This window comes from Euphorbia lathyris, chromosome 3 (assembly GCF_963576675.1).
Source record: "Euphorbia lathyris chromosome 3, ddEupLath1.1, whole genome shotgun sequence".
NCBI lineage: Eukaryota > Viridiplantae > Streptophyta > Magnoliopsida > Malpighiales > Euphorbiaceae > Euphorbia > Euphorbia lathyris.
The window spans coordinates 96,852,219-96,872,736 of NC_088912.1; the positions used below are offsets into that span (position 1 = coordinate 96,852,219).

Genomic DNA, 20,518 nt, shown 5'->3' on the forward strand with positions numbered 1-20,518 from the left:
CTAGGTAAATGAGAGTGTACCCCGATGATATCCGTGACGTGTAGGTACATTGGAGGGGTAGCGACATGAGCGGTGGGAATGACATACTTGGTACATTGATACGACTCACGATCTAAAAAGAACAACCTAAGCGATCATGCATGAGGTGTAGGTGAGGGGTTGCCCTCCTTGGTAGTAATGACGTACTTCGAAGATACGCGGTGTTACATGGACTGATGTGACGCTCATGGTATGTCCGAGACTCAAACAGACCATGACGGAGACATGCGGGGCACTTGTCCATAGTTTACTTGGTATTGATACTGATAGCAGGGAAATGTCTTTCTGGGAATCACAAGTTTCCTGAAACAGGCCGGCATAGAGGGTGTGTCCTAAACTAGAAGCAAGCGGGACGAGGCCACCGCATATGGGGTGTGGGTCGATGGTTAGTTTAAACCCAAGGAACAAATGCGTAGACGTACCAACGGAACCTTGGCGGGCTATGCAGAAAGTGGTAACACACGGGGCGTGCCTCAAACAGGTTAAGGCATAAGGAGGACACGAGTGACATACGTGATGTGTGCCAATTGTCAGCTTCTCTTGGAAAGCCACTATTGCAATGACGGGTATTATTTGACGGGATAATGCACACGGAATACCTGATACTCGAGGTTCGAATAGGATGCATATGTCAACATCGAGGCATGTGCCAATTATTAATTCCTACTCGACTCACTAGTGCTTGGGCAGAGTGGTTCGAAACATGGTGCATTTAGGAAATGCGGTGATGTACGTTGTATGCCTTAGAGGTAGCCAAACGGCAGGATGGGAGTCCCACTTAATGTGCCCCCACGATTGACTTACACGCAACTGACGAACGATGTGATGGCTTGATTTTGGGATTTCAACCATCGTGGGGGAAATCCAACATGCTAGGTATGAGACACGAATAGGGTATGCATACGACACACGTATTATCTGACCAACTCTGGGTATAGATGAAGCACAGAGATGACTCGAGAGGTACCTTCTAACAACATTGGAAGTGTCAGCTACACACGATACCGACACGCATGGTGCAGTCTAAGGATTAACTTAAGCTAGAGACCCCAAATACCTCGATGAATTTGCGGACATCGGTGCGTCTGGTAGAATGAGAAGTGTCCTAATTTGATCGAGGTATTAACGAGATGGAAACGACGACTTACCCGGTACGTGTCGAAGGTCAATTTGTTTCATAGCGCAAACCTGATGATGATATGTTTTATGAGAATCCCTAAAGATCTTATGTGGATATTTACGACGTATAGGGTTCATCACCGATATTTGAGATGACTAGGACCTATTACTATGAACAACTCGAGGAGCAACGGGGACGCACACCAAGACCTTCGAGGTAAGTGCCAAATGTTGGATTTAGCCGCGGTATGAACAACTCGATACTACTGATACGAGTGAGACCCAAATAGCGACACATAGGGCATATGTCTCCGACTCGTGGAGTTTGGGGGCACATAGACAACGGTACCAATAATGTAGGGGGAGCGTGTCAAGGGTTTGACAATATAAACAAACCGCTGTTTGAGGCGCACTCAAAACATGAGTGACGACTTACAGGGCGTACGTCAAGAGTTTGATAGGAGCCTCACGACATGAATGACTCAGTGTGTCAAGGGATGAGCGGGATCCTCGAGACAGCCCATAGGGCACATGCCTAAGAGTATGACTTGGACTCGATGACATGAATCACTCTATATGACAGGTACGGGCCAAAAGTTCAACTTGAACTTGTCGATACAAATGACTCGACATTGGAGGTGTAAGCAAGATGCACATGATGACACATATGAACTTGCCCCAGATTCGACTTGAACTTAAATGACATGAGTGACTCGACATTTGACATGCGAACCAGACGTACCGAACCGCGTATGTGGGTGTGTGCTATAAGGTTAACCCTGACTGGACGGTATAAATGACTCAGTCATTCGACATGTGAGTAAGGTGCGAGGGATGACATACGGAACGTGTGTCAAAGGCGAATCCAAAATTGGATAGCCTAATTACATATTCGTGGACTGCAAATATTTCTGATGACAAGGCGACATGTGGGGCGCGTTTTGACAAGGCCCGTCCAGCGACCAAAGCGTAAGCGGTGACATACGGGATATGCACCGAAAGCCGATATATGTTTGAAGCACTAGTGTCACATGTTATGGAATACTGACATGTTACGATATATGGTGACACACCTGTTACATCTCATATTGATTTGGCTGTTTTGAAGATGTGACGGGGCGTCTCAAGAAGACCAAGGATGCGTGGGTTACCTTAGTACAATGACGTGTTGATATACAAGGTACGACTGAGAGTACCAATGGGGTGTGGTGATGACCTACTAGCCAAGCGGTTAGTACAATAACGCACAGATTCATTAGATGTGACGAGGCGACATATAAGGCGCCACTTAAAGCGCGAATGTGATGCCGCGACTTCGTGTGAAGCGTGCATCAGAGGGTCAATGTGAACCTGGGGTCTGGACAGTGGGATGACGTAAATACGAGGGGACGCTATGACGACCCACATGCCGCACCTAAAGGTACAAATGGGAAGCATGGACAACACACCAGCCAAGGGTTCATTTCGAAGTTCAGGGTATTGCCCATAGTTCTGAAATACGGAGGTGCTATGTATGGGTTACCTCCCCAAATGCGAATGGCGACGGGTAAACGAGATTCATACGAAACAGTTCACTCGACCCTAAGGTTTCGATCCTACAACCACGTAATTTTGGAGTATAGGTTCATGGCGCACCGACACACGTGGCATGTCTTAGCATACGAAGATCATGATGGCAACCTACGAGGTGAGGGGCATGGATAATACAACAACGTAATTTGGAATCACCTGGCATTATGTATAGCGCGGCGACATCCGTGGGTATGCCTTGAGATACAAAAGGGAGGTGACGACGACCCGTGAGATTATGGTTCCATTTGAGATCAAGGTACCAGTCATAATCTTGATATGTGTTGGCTAAGGCGTAACGACATACATGGTATGTCTTGTGGCGTAAGTAGGACGTGTGTGAGACATGTGACGAATGGTTAATTCGAGTCTCGGGGGGAACCGATGCCATGACAATGTTTCTTTTTTTTTTTTTGAACTATCGATAAGTTGTAAGTGACGTGGCGACACACATAGTATGTCTCGAATCGACCACGCGGAAAGTGAACGGAATTTTCCCCACGATGTGAATGTTAGGACAACAAGGTACGACCACCAAGCAGTTTGGTATTGTTAACCATGACAGAGGGAGGCGGAGTACGTCACGACATATGGGATATGTCTCCGGATGACTTAAACACGATGGCGAAGGTGCGTGTGGCAGGTCACGATGCAGGCGGTATACCCCCTAATGGTATGAACGGGATGATAAAGATATGTCCGACCCATCCCACGCAAAGTATAACCTGGCGAAGACGTAGAGAACACCTCGGGGTCTAGAGGTAGACCACTTGACGGGTATGCAAGACCTGGTAAAGACGTGCGAGATTCATCATGACATACGGGGTATGTCTTTCATTAGGCACCTAACAAGGTGAGAACTCAAGTCGTGACATGTGGGGTATGGCTCTGGACTAGTGTATCTGATATGGACGACGCATTTGTGACCTATCACGATGTGCGACCTTGACAATGCCTGAATGTACGCGGTGCACGGTGGCGCATCGAGTACACGTCTTGACTAGCGTATAGCTGACGTGATGGAGACGCATAGGACATTCCACGATATGGAAGATAGGATGGGGTAAGGACGTATGGGATACGTCACGGCCCAAATGGTATGCCTTTTGTCTAACGTATATAACATGGTGAACCAGCACCTGATATGCCCTGACATATGGGGCATGCAACTTATGCCCCTTGCTTGGCGCAAGGAATGAGGCTAAGATGTACATGATGCGTTATGACACACCTGGTACCCCTTCTGACCGATGTGTAATGATGTGGTAGAGGCACAAGGAATGGATCATAATATACGAGGCACAACAGGGAAAATACATGTGGTATACGTCATAGCATAACAGGTACGCCCCTTGATCGGTGTCTGAATGATTAATGGAAAATTCATGGGGGTGCGTTACATCCCCAGGGGTACGACAAAGTAAAAATGTAAGGAATACGTCACCACATGACAGGTGGGACTTCTGACGGGTGGACACGTGATGATACGACGCAGCAAGGATATAGCGGGCACGCCACCAGAGAATGGTACGCCTAATGACAGGGTAAGGATGTATTGGAGGTGTCGTGACATACGGGGTATGCCAAAACAAAGGCGTATGGGACACGCCATGACATAAGGGTTGTACCTTCCGACTAGTGCCTGGGATATGAGAGAAATGTACGAGGTAAGCTACCATACATACAGTATGCTAAGGCAAAGACGGATGGGATACGTCACAACATAATGGACATGCCTCCTAGCTAGCATACAAACGACACGGTGAAGATGCACGAGACGTGCTAAGGACACATAGGATGCATCCCAGCACCTAGGTATGACAAGGCAAAGACGTATAGGATACGTCACGACATAACTAGTATGCCTCCAGAATGACACGCGACGTTGGGGTCGACTCTTTCTCACATTCCTAATAAATATGTCCTAAGTCTATGAAACCTAATATAGCTGCACACAATTTGGTCAGCATGCAACGCTCTATATGGTACGACTGCAATGATTTGTTAAGCATAGGATGCATTATGACTTAAATCTGACTCGATTGATGTACAAACAGATAGAAATCCATACGAACAAACTAGTTAGCGAAAATCGTACATAACGCGTAATTAGATTGCAATAAGAAAACGTTAGATAATAATCACAATCATCACATCATCTCTCTTCCATCCTTATTCCTCCACACACTCACTGGTCCAAGTCTCTTTCCTAGGATTTTGGTATGGGCTCACATCATGGTCCAGAGGACACGTGATACCATCGATTATTGCAAAAAAATAAATCACTCATCAGACAATACAGTTCGTTTTGATGTACCACGTTCAGTGACTAAGAAACCGACCAAGTTGGATTGTTCTTTCGGAATAACTCGTCTTTTGTCCTTTCGTGAGACGCATTAGTTCGGGTTTTGACTCCCTTTGAGCGCATCTCAGTTTTTTAGACGTGGTTCGAGTTATTCTTCTAGTCCAATCGTTCGTTATTATCAATGATTCGTTCCCTTTTGTTCGCGTGGGTTCGTGTCTCGATTTTTGGATTACAACGGGATCTTTTAGATCTATCGAGAGACGTAACCACGTGTTTATTTAGTGATGGAATCACTTTTGGATTTTATTTTAGGGAACGGACTCATTGCGTAACGCGTTTGTTCTTAGCATCGAGGATCCGTTTGCTCATTTTAGCTACGTGAAAAGACGGCGAGTCTTATTTTGAGCGCATGGTAACCTTTCGGCTAGCAACAGTTCGTTGTTCTTCTCAATCCTACGGGATATATCATCTTAGTGTGGTTATAGAAAACCCACCTTTCGTTAAATCGCGTGTTTGTTCGAAGCGAGGATACCACCGTTTTCTTTCCTTTAGGCACGAATTTAAGCAAACACGTATATCGGGCCATATTTCTTGCAGTTTTGGTAACGGTCGAAATGATCGAGTCGTTAGTCAAAACCCGCAGTCTCGTCCATATGGCGCAATTATATGGTTTGGCTTAATTCGGCTTCGAGATTTTAAACGGGGTATACACTCGTTCGAGGCAGGTATTTAACGACATTGATTTATTTTCTTTAACTACCCTCGGGATTGATATATATCGTAGTCTTGGAATGATTTTGGTCGATTAGTTCATTTTTCTTTTCTTTTATTTTCTTAGTCACCTTTGCGGACACATCCATTTCTCTTAAGAACGACACGAGGCATAACGTAAAAGCTCGTCTTTTATTCGGAAGGGACGGACTACTTGTGTGAAACTTTTCACGTTACGACAGGGTCGTTCAAGACAGAAATGTTCTTCATTTTCGTTTCGTCGTGATCTCATTTTATCCCAATTTATCTAAAGAATGTGAATAACGGCTACTGTTAATATAGTCTTTTGTATCGAAATGTAACTATCCTTAACACCGAACCGATTCATACTAATACGTGCTTACGTCATAACGCATTTCCTGAACACGTGCCTTCGTCGGGTCACTGAAAGGGGCAAGGCGGGTCGCACATGTTCATTCATACGAGATAACTAAGTCGTCTTTAGTTCAAATCGTTTCGATGTTTTAGGGTAATTCGTATGTCGATTCATGAGTATATATTAACGCATCGTCTCATTTTCTTTACATACTTTAGGATTAGACACGTATCATGGCGGTTTGAAAACATGAACTGATTCATTTATCACATCAAAAATAGTAACGGGTAATCCTATGGAAACTTCTAAGGCTACTATATGCTGACACGGCTGACCGCGGGACCTCACAGGACCGCACAGATTCGCCCCTAACGAATGGATGGGGACCCTCTGGCGCCTTACTGTAAGGGGGAACTTACACTAGCCTCTTTCGAGCGACGAATGGACTCTCGCTAGAGGTTTCGCGGAAATTACCCAAAGGGTTTGCAATAATGCACATGAATGCATACGAAAAGAAGTAAAACGATCCGTCCCCGTTAAGGGCTTAATACACGCCTTCCAGAATCAAATTTCTCGCTTCCCCAGCAGAGTCGCCACTTATTAGATGAGGTGCCGCGGCCTAATCTCCCGGGCGGACCGGGGGGTGGACAACCTCATGGCGACGTAAGCGGTGATTGGCGCCGAAAGCAACCAATCATGGAATCAAGCTGCTCGGCAGGACCGGAGCTCGGAGATATGGAAGAGTCGCCACCCACGAATGGGAAAATGAACACCGATCCCTTGCGGGAGACCGGTGTGGGTTCGGGAAACTTAGGTACGAGCCGAGAAGGCTAGTTCCTTTCCGGAGAAAGGCTACTAGGCACCCCGACATCGCCCGGTTATGAACCACCGGCCTCCTACTCAGCATGTTAGGCGATAACGGACTAATCGTATACTTCTTTAAGTTTAAAATTCATTTGAAACCATTTTCTTTCTCTTTTTAGAAACCGTTTTGAGCATATGATATTGAAAAGCCACATCAGTAAAGAATCACCCATTTATGTTTATACATACACAGAGAGGGGGAAGAAAGAAGTGGTTTATTTACAACCGTAATAAATATTATGTCGTGTGCTTATTCTACATTAACTTATTTTCCCAAAACGGATTTATTTACATGGTTCGCACCTTAATCGCCGTTTGAACGATTAGGGTGCGTTTCAAAACCCCGTTTGGTGAAGTTCACTCGAATCGCCGTTGGAACGACTCGAACATTTGAAAACGTTTGAGATAAAAACCTTTAATGAGAAAACGTGGTTAAACATACAAGTCACTTTCATTTTGTACAAATCCTTTAAGAAAACGATTCAAAACTCCTTATTTACAACGAAAACGATTTTAATTACAATGATCCTTTAATCCGCCTTTGGAACGGATTAAGGTTTTAAAACGTGGTGTTTTGAAGATGATTTGAAATATTAACAAGAATGACTCTATTTACATTAGAAATCTAAAAAACTCATTAATTTAAATAGTTCAATTGAAAACTCTCTTTTTGTGATTTATTTTCCCCTTTTTATTTAATGTACTCTTTACCCATTGTAATTATAATAATAACCACATTTAAGCCCAAAATTAATTTTTCAAAGTGAAGCCCATTAGAAACATGGACTCATAAATGGCCAAAAGAGATAAAGAGAATAATATAGATATATATTTACACATTTTAGCCCAAAAGACATAAAATAAGAGTAAAAGAAAGTATACTATCTAATACATATATAAGAAAGAGTAATGAAAATAATATATTTATACTTTAAATATATGAAAATAGTAGATGAAATTCATAAATAAGAAAATAGCATTTATCACTCAAAATAACTCTATTTATCAATAATTAACATAACCCAAATATACTCCGAAACTATATATATATACATAACTAATATAATCTTAATGTCAAAAAGACTATATGTTTATCCCCTAATATCTACTAATTGTCTCACAAAATACCCAAGTAAATAACGTTTAAAATAGATTTTAATGTGACTTAAACAAATAATAATAAAAAAAGAGAAGATAATACATACATATATAAAAATAAAATGGAACACCACTCTTCTAAAATAATTATATATGTTAAAATTCTAAAACAATTTGAGAATCATATATTACATAATTATATATATATATATATATATACTAAGGATTAAAAGTCTAAAAGTTAAGAAAAGGGGACTGAAATGGCATTTTTTACATTTTGGCAGATTTACCGACGGAATCCGTCGGTAAACAGCCTTTACTGACAGAATTGGCAAATTACAGCAGCGCTCCAACATTTTCCAGATTTGTTCAAAAGCATTAAATTAAATTTAATTCAATCGTTTTGGACTTCCGAACTACCAAAGATGGATCATAGTCGAAAACGGAAGCTCCTAAAACGATGTTTTTATTTTAAAACGTTATTTGGAAACCTCTTTTAAATAAAAAAACTTATAATTACAACATTTTCGATACCCGAACTACCTTTTTATCGGATCACGGTTCGTATTGGGATATCCAAAACGAGGTTTTTATTTTAAAACAAAACCGAATTTATTTAACACGAAACGAAAATTAAATAAATACGCTAACTAAATAAAACGTGACAAAATAAATAAATGACTAAAGGAATAAAAACTATAGCATAAAAAAATAAATAGAAGGAGAGAAATAAATTAAATAAAATAAAGAGTCCAGTCCTCGGATAATACCTTTGATTCGGTATCTGACAGTCGAAGCCGATTGATTCCACAAACCGCGAGCTCCCGATTTTAATAAAAATTTAGTAAAAATTGAACTTAGGAAATTTGGAATTTTTGAGAAAAAAATATTTTTCTCAAAAAAAATCCACTATCTCTCTCTCTAAAAATGTTTAGAGTGAGAAAGTTTTCCCAAAAAAGGCCCCCCTCCCCTTTTTCACCTTGGGATCCGTGCCCTTATATAGGGAAACGGATCCCGGAACAATGGGCGACGCCCAAAAAAAATTGGGCGTCGCCCATTGTGGTTGGGCGGCCGCCCAACCTAGTGTTGGGCTACCGCCCAACCTTGTTGGGCGGCCGCCCAACAATGTTGGGCGATCGCCCAACTTTCGTTGGGCGAGCGCCCAACGCGAGGTTGGGCGCCCACGCCCAATCCTCGTCGGGCGTCCGCCCGAAGCGTTGGGCGTTCGCCCGACGTGGTTGGGTGCCCGCCCGGCGACCCTCGGGGCATGCCCGCGCCGTCGGACGCGTGCATTCCGTGACCGCCGAGCGCGCGTTCCGCGCAGCCAGACGCTCGCACGTCGCGGCCGCCGAACGCGCGCCTCACGCTGCCAGGCACGTGCGCTCAACGGCCCACGAGGGCGCGCACCGCCAGCGGTCCCAAGCGTTGCTCGGACGTCGAGAGCGTGCCACTCGCGGTGCGTCCGATGGACGCCGCGCGCACGTCTCGAGCCGTCAAGCGGGCGTTCGACCATCGTCGTCCGCGTGCGGGATGCCGTTGCGTGCCCACGTCGTGCCGTTAATTTTCCTCCGCTTTTTATTCTTTATATATTTTTCAAAACTTCCGGAATCAATCGCTTCGACCGTCTTGTTTTCAGGTTTTCGTCACAGGTCCTCCGACTCGGTGTCTACAACATGGAAGCTTGAAAGGAGCGGAAGCTACTCGGTCAGAAGTGGGTATCGTTTCTTACAGTACAGTGAAGTTGGCATTCCAGTGGTTGATATGAATGATGTTTGGAATTATATCTGGAATTCCCATGTCCCCCCTAAAGTTAGACACCTACTATGGAGAGCAACAGCTCGTTGGTTACCAACTCGGGTGGAGTTGTCTAAAAAACATATAGAAACTGATCTGATCTGCCCACGGTGTAATGCTGACGAAGAAACTATTTTTTATGCTCTGGTGGTATGCCCAGAAGCTCGACAGGTATGGAATTTTTTAGATCATGGTGTCCTGTGCAGTAACACAACTAATATAAACGAGTTCTGGTGTTTCATCAAGAAAAGCTTTGATAAAAACACACTTGAGCTCGCTGCGATGGTGTGCTGGGCGATATGGAATGATAGGAATTCTATTGTTTGGGAAGGAAAAAGAAAGCCGCCGGCTATTACCTTCAGTAGCGCAGCAGCCTTCTTGTCGAAATGGCAGATCGCACAAACTGCAGCAAAAACCGGCTCTACGATGGATGCAAGACAGGTCTGGATATGTCCGGCACAAGGTAGTGTAAAGCTGAATGTGGATGCAGCGTTATTCTCAGCATCAGGGAAAGCATGATATGGCTTCGTATTAAGAAATGAAGGGGGCGAATTCATTGCAGCAAGTAATGGACAGCTCGGTATCTGCCATGACCCGCTGATTGCGAAGGGAATGAGCTGACAGGAAGCGCTCAGCTGGTTGAAGAAGGAAGTGATGCAAAATGTTCATCTGGAAACAGATTCACAGCTCCTGGTAATGGCTATCTCTGGAACCAACGAGATTATTTCCCTTTTTGACATTATCATTGACGATTGTAAAGCTCTAATTAACGAGCTAAATGTTTTATCGATTTCTTTTGTGAGGAGGTCAGCGAATAAGGTAGCTCACTTGTTAGTCAGAGCTTCGGATTCCGAGTCTGATACTGGGATATGGAAACATAATCCCCCTGAGTTTATCTGTAATGCTTTAATTTCTGATATTCAATAAAGAGGCTTACTTTTGATGTCCAAAAAAAAAAAATTCCAACGGTTTAGTGTGCAAACTCATAAAATATAATTTTATTATTTATTAAAATATTAATAACAACATAAAAATTTAATTATATTCTTTTTTTTGATGGAAATATCAAAAAATCTTATTAAGCGCAAAAAAACTTTTACAATGACCAAAGGACAACTCATACATCTAGGTCCACCTGTTCCACAACAAGCTGGAAGATTGAGATTTACATAATCTCATTTTTACATTTAAAGACACTTGCCTAACAATTTGATCCTTACAAAAAAGACCATTATCAAAAGCATTTCTATTCCTAGTCAACCACACCCAATACAGAGTTGCTGCAAAAGCGACTCTTCTAATAGACGATTTAAGAGATTTTCCTGCAGCATTCCTTGACAACCAACTTATAAGCCTTCTCCATGGTAGATTATTTGGTACATCACACTTACCACTAATCTCAATCCAAACACCCCCACTAACGGAACAATAAAAAAATAGATGGGGCACTGTCTCCTCCTCCTAACCGCATAAACAACACAATTGATTTGTCAAGTTTGCCCAGACAGCAATCCGAGTTTTAATGTTCAACCGATTTTTTAGCGCGAGCCATAAGATGAAACTGTGTCTTGGGATATATTGATGTCCCCAAACAACCTTCCACCAACCCACAATACCTTGAGTAGGCATTAAAGCCTTATACGCATTAGCCACAGTAAAATGGCCCTTGTTATTACCCTTCCAGACAATCCTATCCCTCTCATTAGGATAAATTTGTATTTGTTTCACCACATGCCAAGCTTGCTCAGTGAGTTCATCACTTGGGTCTGGTAGACGCCACCCTTGCCTCCCAACAAGATCAGCAACCTTTATATCTCTAGCAACATCTGTATCAGAAATATCCAATCTAGGAAAAAGCTCCCTTAAACTCTTATTATTAATCCAAGGATCATCCCAAAAATTAAAACTCTTCCCATCCCCCAATTTATAAGAAAAGAAAGGCTTAAAGATATGTTTAATTTTGTGCATACCTGTCCAACTCCAACTTGCATCAAATGGCCTAACAATTCCCTAGAAACTAAGTTTCTTCAATTTATTAGCATGAATCCACACAGCCCAAAGAGAACTTTTTTGAGACAACAACTCCCAAATGAGCTTCCCAACTGCAGAATAATTCCAAACATTCAAATCTCTAATTCCCAGGCCCCCACATCTTTTCGGAGAACAAACATCAGCCCACGCCACTAAAGCCCCAACATGATTATCACTTTTTCCTTTCCAAAGAAAATTCCTACATTTATTATCAATGCTACGAATCACTGACTTTGGGAGCAAAAACACAGAACACCAATAAACCTGTATGCTACGAAGGACAGATAAAATAAGTTGAAGACGGCCAGCATAAGATAAAAAACGAGAATTCCAGCCATCAATGCGGGCTGTGATTCTATTTACCAAGGAAAGACAGTGCTGCTTAGAAAGTTTGGAAGAGATTAGTGGTAACCCCAAATACTTAACTGGAAGTTGCCCCTCAGAAAAAGGAATTCTGCTTAAAATATCACTTTTAACTTCATTAATCATGCCGCTAAAAAAGATAGCACTTTTTTGAAAATTGACTCTCAATCCTGAATAATCCCCAAATTTTGTCAAAATAGCACATAACTCCATAATCGAAGCAAGGCGCCCCTTACAAAATAGGAACAAATCATCAATAAAACACAGATGAGTAAGCTTTAAAGCCTTACATCCCCAATGAAACTGAAAGTGATCCGACAGTCGAGAATGAAACATCCGTGATAGGTAGTCCATAATTAACACAAACAACAAGGGGGACATTGGGTCTCCTTGTCTTAATCCATTCTTCCCCTCAAAATAACCATGAATACCTCCATTAATAGACAACACAAACCGAGAAGACCGCACACAAACCATGATCCAATTAACAAATGTTAAAGGAAATCTTAGCCCCAGTAAAACTTCCTCAAGAAAATCCCATTGGACACTATCATACGCCTTCCTCAAATCAATTTTAATAGCACAACTAGATTTTGCCTAACCACGATGATAGTTTCTCACCAACTCATGAGCAAGGAGAACATTTTCAATAATATGTCGTCCAGCAATAAAAGCAGATTGATCCAGAGCAATCAAACCCGGTAAAACCCGACTAAGCCTGGCTGAGATGATCTTTGTAATTACTTTATACATAACAGTACAGCAAGAGATAGGTCTATAGTCATTTAATCCATCGGGGGCCTGATTCTTAGGTATAACAACCAGAACTGTAACATTCAATTGCTTAAGTAATTTACCAGTAAGAAAAGACTCCTGAACAACCTTAGTAAAATCAGCACCAATTATATGCCAGCAAAACTTAAAAAACTTACTGTTAAAACCATCAATCCCTGGGGCCTTACCCTCATCAATAGACCACATTGCCTTTTTTACTTCTTCCTCAGTTACCCTAGCAATAAGACTGTCTCCCTCAGCAGAGGAGACTAACTTGCCAGCCGAAAAAACACTTGGATCACAATGGGTTCTAGCTCGACCCGCCCCTCCCAACATATCTCTAAAAAAAATTGACCATAGCCTCACAAATAGCCCCCTGATCAGTAATACACAACCCATCCTCCATCTTGAGACTAACAATTCTATTCGCCACTCTTCTATTCTTAACATGACTATGGAAAAAGGTTGTATTCATATCCCCTAATTGAACCCACAAAATCCTCGATTTGTGCAAGTGTATCGCTAATTAGTGAATTATCTTATAAACCACACATCATTTGTGCAGGTGTATCGCTATTTAGTGAATTATCTTATACTAATTCTTAAACAAAATAATAAATTTGAAAGAATTTAATAGGCTTTTATGTATTTAAAAAATAACAAATCATCTATAACTTGAATATATATTCATATTGTTTTTCTAAACTATAATAGAAAAACATAGAAGCAAACAATTATGAGCTTTCCACACCATTTTTATTTATGATGCTTCCACAGAAATAAATAATCAGGTACAAACCATTCATAAATTTATTTTTCCTACTTGGTTGGCAATGAATTCTTAAAAAAAAAAAAATCAATTTCCATGAACACGATATGCAATTCCTAAACATGTGTATCTATAATTAAATTCAATAAAAAAAAGATAGGGCATCCTGGAAATATGAATGTATAGTTTAGTCCATTACACTGTAATGAACAATTAATAAAACTTTGCAAAACTCTAAAGAACAAAAGCATTAGAGAATAAAATGAAAAAAAAGGAACTGAACCAATAAAGATACAACAGGAAATAAGGAAACCTGGAAAAATAGGAAATTCAATAATATCATCTATCTTTTCTTTATAAAAATACTGTCTTTACTTAGATTTGAGTTGCAATCGATTTATATCCGAAGATGCAGAGTTTAGCTGGTGATAATGCAAGCACATTAACTTGATCCGCTGTAACTTGTAAGTAGTACTGGTCTACCTGAAGAACAAACTTTCCTAAAAGATATTTTCATCCATTATATGTTATTAAAACCGTATAATATGACACTAATGTTTCAATCTAAACATAAGACCTAATTTGTTATAAAGAAGCAATTTTGTCATCCAACTGTCAACATGGAAACAAATTATAGCCAGCAAGAAAATTGTAGTTACTCTAGCTAAATAATAGAACTTCATTTTTTGGAATCATCACCAGACAAGTATTGTTACCTAATCACTTTTTTCACTGCAGCAACTAAAATGAGCAACACATAAAAGCTACCAAATAACATAATAAACAAAAAAAATCAATTCAAAATCGAGAACGGTTAGGATAACATCTAATTTATTAACATAGTAAGAAAAAGATCAAACAAACATAGTAATAACAATGAATGAAAGCATCAAATAAGAAACTCTACCATAATAAGTGAAATTAAGAAGACACTTATAAACCCCATCCAAAAATAAAATAAAACCTAAAGAGCAAACTTGGGATATCCATTGATGAACTGAAGCTCGTAAATGGTTAAGTAAATCAGTTTCAATACTCATCTTATGTCTGCGTTCTTATCCAACCTTACATGTCAAATCATTCATAGTTCCCCTCAAAAATTAATTCTCCAAATAGTGGTTTTGTATGCAGGCAAAAAGAAAAAAAAAGAGCTGCCCATTCTTACTTTTCCAAGTGAAGGCTTATCTCCATTCCAAAAAATATAAGTCTGAAAATTGAATGTTAGTCAAAAGAAGTGTATATTTACTTTAAAGTTTGGACTTATTATCTCTATAATTCAGAAACCAACTGAAAATGGAGGTTTATCTTATTAAAGATTCATTACCAATTTCTGCAACCCCTCTGCAATGGAAAGAAAATTAACTAAGATAGAGCAACATATAAATTTTTTCAAAATCTAACATAGATGAGCAGTGGTTCTTTAAATACCCAAAGCAACATACAATGACAGAGACTTTGTAAATGGAAATGACGTTAGATAGAAGAAATTAGATTTGAGATGAAGTAACCTGCCCAAACCACTTGTTCAAGACGCTATATGTAATCTGCCCAAACCACCGTGTAGACGTTAAAGACTAGAGAGTTAAGAAAACAGATTATATCAAATTAAGCAATTCTAATTGACCTGCAAATCCTTTCAACAATCAGATATATGAGAAGTTGTTACCTTTATATTGGTTGGAATATTCATGTCGAACCCACAGTTGAGGAAGACAATTTTTGTAATTTGCACAATTTCCCAATTGGTAAATGTTGAGATCTGAACATGCAATTGGGAATTAGAAAACCCGTTGTGAAAAATCAAGCTATTGTAAATGCCATGGTAACTGTAAATCCTCTAAATAATAATATGAATACCTGTAAAAAGCATGATACAGATGGGTAGAACAACGGAGAGACTGAAGGAGGTGTTCCTGATGATCTCCAGTGTGGGATTTGTTTGGGGCGTTGCAGAACGAAATCAGATAAAAGAGGCCACGAACAGTTGAGAGAGGAATCATAGTTAAGATTAAGATTAAGAAGATCTTCAGTGTGGGATTTGTTTGGACGCGTTGAGGGAGTGAGAGTAAAATTAGAAGAAAAATAAATTCTAAAATTTTCCTCAAAATGACACATCAGCTTATTGTCTATAAAAATGACACATCAGCTTATTGTCTATGGATTTAGTATATAGTATAGATAGATAGATAGGTTGTCCCTGAATTTAGGAGGTAAAAAAAAAAAAACAAGTTCTGAGGACTGGCATATGTATTAAGCTCATATAAATTGATATAATATGATTAGTAATGTTTTGCCAATTAGTAAACGGCATAGTTTTAGCGCTACCAGTTGTGGAAACTGGAACCCCTACCTTTCAGTCTTTCCATGAATCTCTCTTCCCTCGTTAGGGTTTTGCTTGCTTCTTCATAGTTTTCTGAATTTCTCTGCTGCAATTCAGATTTTTCTTTCGCCTCTTTAGCATCAGTTATCATGCTTCGTTTTATCTGTAAAACTCTTCTCCATCCTAGAAATGGGCACAATTTTACATCTCATAACCCATCAATGGTGGTTTCGTTACTTTTCAAGTGATGCGGATAGTCCACACTCTTTTACTGTTTCTTACCTCACAAAAACATGTCGATTATCTCCTGAATCGGCGTTATCAGCTTCCAAAAGTGTCCAATTTGAATCCCCTGAGCAGCAGCCAGATTCGGTCCTATCTTCTTTCCAAAACTTTGGATTCTTGGCCGGAGTGTTAAGTTCGTGCCTAAGGCGATTGATGGAATTGGTTGCAAATGAGCCGATTTTGGATAATCTTGGAGATGAGAACTGAATGTGGTTGCAGGTAAGGAACCAAATAGTGCCAGGCTGGGGCGGAGACAGGGGCCTGGGGTCTTTTGAGGGTCGAAGGAACCAAATCCAAAGCTCCTAACGAATTCAATCCATCCGAAGTAAACAAAGAAAGATCTCTGAGAAGCTAATGCCGTCCTATCATGGTGGCTCCGTTATCACTTAGACACTTTTCAAGCCTGGCTGATAATCCATCCTTTTTCACTGTCTCTTACCTCACAAAAAGTGTCCAATTTGAATCTTCTGAGCAGCCTGATTCAGTCTTATCCTGTTTCCAAAAGTTTGGATTTTCAAAAACCCAAATCTCTGAAATGATCAATAAGTTCCCTAAAATGCTACATTGTGATCCGGAGAAGACTATTTCCGCCAAAGTTGAGTTCTTTCTCTCTATAGGAGCTTCAACCCCTGAACTTATAAGAATCTTCACCAACAACCCCCAGATCTTGAAAAGGAGCTTGGAAAATCAATTGGTTTGAACTTTTAAGATAAGATAACGGCTGCAATGGATTTTTATGTCAACAAACTGGGTGTAGAGCCTGCAGTCATCGTGAATTGCCCACTATTACTCGGATTTAGCTTGAAGAAGAGACTCATTCCAAGAGGCGCAGTTATTGAATTTCTGGCATCCAAGGGTCTGTTTAAATTGGATTCAAGCCTAACTACTCTATTCATATGTCCGGAGATGCGGTTCTTGGAAAAATATGTGAAATGTCATGAGGTAGCTCCTCATTTGATTAATTTGTATAACAGGAAGTTAAATCTTTCTGATAAAAGGAAATTTGGAAAAGATGAAGAACGGCAAGTAGATGCATTAGTTAACCTGTATTCGCTCTCGCTGAAGACAACAACTAAAATGTAATTTCAATTATTTATGCCATATGTATCTAATAAAGCTAGCAGATGTTGTGTTGAATGTTAGTGTATAACAGGAAGTTAATTACATTTTTTGTTTTGTTGATCCCATGCATTTTACAGCCTCTGGCTCCGCAACCTATTTTTGTAAATGAATGTTACTATGCATAGGCATATTGCTTCAACTCAAGCTTAATTGAATGCGGATCACAACTTTTGCAAAATCAAGATGCTATGCTGCATACACTAGATTTCTTCTTCCATATCATTTAGTTTATATTTCTATAATTTAATTGTATCAGTTATTCAATGGATTCAGTTTACTACTGTAAGCCTAGTTCAAGAAACACCAAGAAAGATGTTGCAGCTGCTACTGGTGAGTTCTCTTTCTCTCTAAAGTGTTGATTCAAAAGATTGTGCTTAGGACTCTTTGTAAAGGGAACCACTTAATATGTTGATGTTAGGTTGAAAATTACTCTACACTATCTCAACAAACCTTCCTATTTAAGGATTCTTGTTGAAAATTACTCTACACTATCTCAACAAACCTTCCATAAGCTGATGTAGAAATGGGAGATACTGTTAAGATTCTAAACTTTCTAGTTACTGACATCATTGATCTGAAACTAAGTGATTGAATAGTTGGTGTTTCATTGATTATATATGTTTTAGATTTTGCACAATGAACGAATATTATGCACTTTTATATGTTTTCTATTGTATTCATGGACCTTGAAATTGAGCTGAGGATCCATTTCGCTTGTCAAATTCAACACAACATGTACATGATTGATAGAGTCGAAGGTCGAATGAGAATAATAAGCCTCGGGACCTTGACAATGATGGCTGAATCAATCAGGTAAGTTGTTGATTTTCTTTGCAAAAGTAGAGGAGATGGGAAAAATGACGGAGAAAACGTTCTTCAGGTCACCAAATCTTATTACATTTTTGGAGTTTTTTGTTAGCTAATAAATCATATTACAGACTGGGTTGTTGATTACCTAACAACAGAGAAAGACGTTCTTCAGGTTGACTTTTTGCTATTACTTGGTTATTTATCAGCACATTGGCAGTTGGCGGAGCTGATATGATAATGATAGATGCAGATGATATCTGCAGATATGCTGATTCTCTAAGAGCAGACATAGCATTTCTCCATGTCTCCTCAATCATTGGACGACTAGGTTTGTCAAATGCTAGAACCGCGGAGTGGTTTGTCAAATGCTATGGTCCAAGGTATGACACTCTTTCTATACTATAAATTATATTGTTGCCTATGTTCATCAATGACAACTTTACTGTCATGTTTTCTCAGGTGAACCTTTTTGTTTGCCTATATTCTCAAGTAATTGGCCTAGAATGCCTGTGGAGATGCAACTTCGGTAAAAATAAGTCTTCTTTCCGCGGTTCACCATATTTGCTGATTTAACTTGTTAGTTCTGTAGCATACTGTTTTATATGTGATGCATAAGCTAAGATTGCTATGTGTGTTATATTGCTGTGTGAAATTGCCTAGCAAATTTTCGCTATGATAACGTGTGCTTGGTGCTGTGATACTTTGATGTTGAGTGATATCATAAAGTATGAATACAATATGTTGTATTTCTTCATAAGTAATATAGAGCAGTAGTTTAAGCTTATCAAGCATCTATGATAGGGCCATCTAGACTCAGCTTTTTTTGGTATTTGATATTTGAGCTGAGTTGAGGGTCGAATATCTTTGATAATGATTTTTCTTATTGATTTTATGAATTTTTTTATTAGATATTTGAGCCCCAGCTCATTTGTGCTTCTGGTTCCGCCAGTGATAACAAGATTCTTAGGATTGTGGAATGGGTTCGTCATAGGAAGATAACCCTTGGGACCTTGAAAATGATGGCTGAATCAATCTCGTAAATTTTTTGATTTTTGCAAAACTAGAGGAGATGGGAAGTTCAGGTCAGCAAGATGAAGCAAATTTGATATATTTCAGAAAGTGATCAACATTTTTTTTATTGAATTTGGCATATCAGTGAGTGATGGATTATTATGAACATCATTATTGAATTTGGAATGTGGCACATCATTGATATTGATGGATATATCTTTAAGAAGTCATTTTTAAATTTAATTTTCAATTTTCAATTTTGTGAAGGAATTCAATTTAATTCTTTTTTCCTAATTCTCGTTGTTTTTTTTTTTTTGTCGTTGCGGTTCGTAAATGAGCAAACCAACGAGGGATAAAAAGGTTGAGGCTTATAAGAGGTGGGGTTGGTCTGATAAAGATATTACTACAGCCTTCAAGAAGTACCCGCAGTGTATGACATTTTAAGAGGATAATATAATGGCTAAAATGGACTTTTATGTTAATAAATTGGGTTTAGATTCTGCGGTCATTCTGAATCGCCCTAAGCTACTTGGATATAGCTTGAAGAAGAGGCTCATTCCAAGAGCTGCAGTTATTCGGTATCTGTGCTCCAAAGGTCTAGTTAAATGGGATTCAAGAATAACTAACATTTTGGAGCGTACAGAGAATTATTTCTTGGAGAAGTATGTGAATTGTTTGAAGGAAGAAGCCCCTCATTTAATTGAGCTGTACAAGGAGAAGTTAGACGAGGCAATGAGTAAAGGGAAGGGAAACTAAAGTCACCAGGAAGACATTTTTTTTGTTATCTTGTGTTAATTTTTCAGTTTGTTGATCATCAATGGAAGAAGGTGGATGTGCATATGTCTGTTCTTTTATTGTGAATTGAGAACTTGTATTTGAATAAAATTTAATCAGAGATTGCTTTGGGGGAAATTGTTTCACCAAATATTTATATTGAATTATTCATTCCAATTGATTTGATAATTTTTTGTTTAGTTTAGACGAATTGTGTCGAATACTCTTTGAGTTCGAGGAAATAATAGATTTTAGATTGTTCCATATCATCTGTTTTGAAAATGTGAAATTCTGCTTAAGATTATATTAGTCTTTGTCAATTCATTTGAAAATTTGGAATACTATTTCATATGAATTTATATTATCTTTAGAAGTTGTATGAGA

General features: G+C 39.5%; 1 protein-coding gene and 1 long non-coding RNA gene across 2 annotated transcripts; one reads left to right on the top strand and one right to left on the bottom strand.

Moving 5' to 3' along the window:
- Nucleotides 1-14,777: 14,777 nt before the first annotated feature.
- LOC136222809 (uncharacterized) lies at nt 14,778-15,927 on the bottom strand. Its single transcript, XM_066010521.1, has 4 exons — nt 15,670-15,927; nt 15,479-15,571; nt 15,321-15,386; nt 14,778-15,153 (listed from the first exon to the last, which is right to left on the bottom strand). Exons 1-4 carry the CDS (start codon nt 15,925-15,927, stop codon nt 15,133-15,135), a joined length of 438 nt encoding a protein of 145 aa, XP_065866593.1. The 3' UTR covers nt 14,778-15,132.
- A 109-nt stretch (nt 15,928-16,036) lies between these two features.
- LOC136224780 (uncharacterized) lies at nt 16,037-20,262 on the top strand. The gene is made up of 3 exons (XR_010686611.1): nt 16,037-17,496; nt 17,796-18,729; nt 18,809-20,262. It is a non-coding gene; the product is annotated as an uncharacterized lncRNA (long non-coding RNA).
- Nucleotides 20,263-20,518: the final 256 nt, after the last annotated feature.

Bases quoted from the DNA above. Each gene is read 5' to 3' on its own strand.
- LOC136222809 (XM_066010521.1), bottom strand. From the start codon at position 15,927: ATGTGTCATTTTGAGGAAAATTTTAGAATTTATTTTTCTTCTAATTTT. The intron at 15,387-15,478 runs GTAACAACTTCT...TTAACTCTCTAG, and splicing joins ATATTCCAACCAATATAAAG to TCTTTAACGTCTACACGGTG. The intron at 15,154-15,320 runs GTTACTTCATCT...TTTCCATTGCAG, and splicing joins TGAACAAGTGGTTTGGGCAG to AGGGGTTGCAGAAATTGGTA.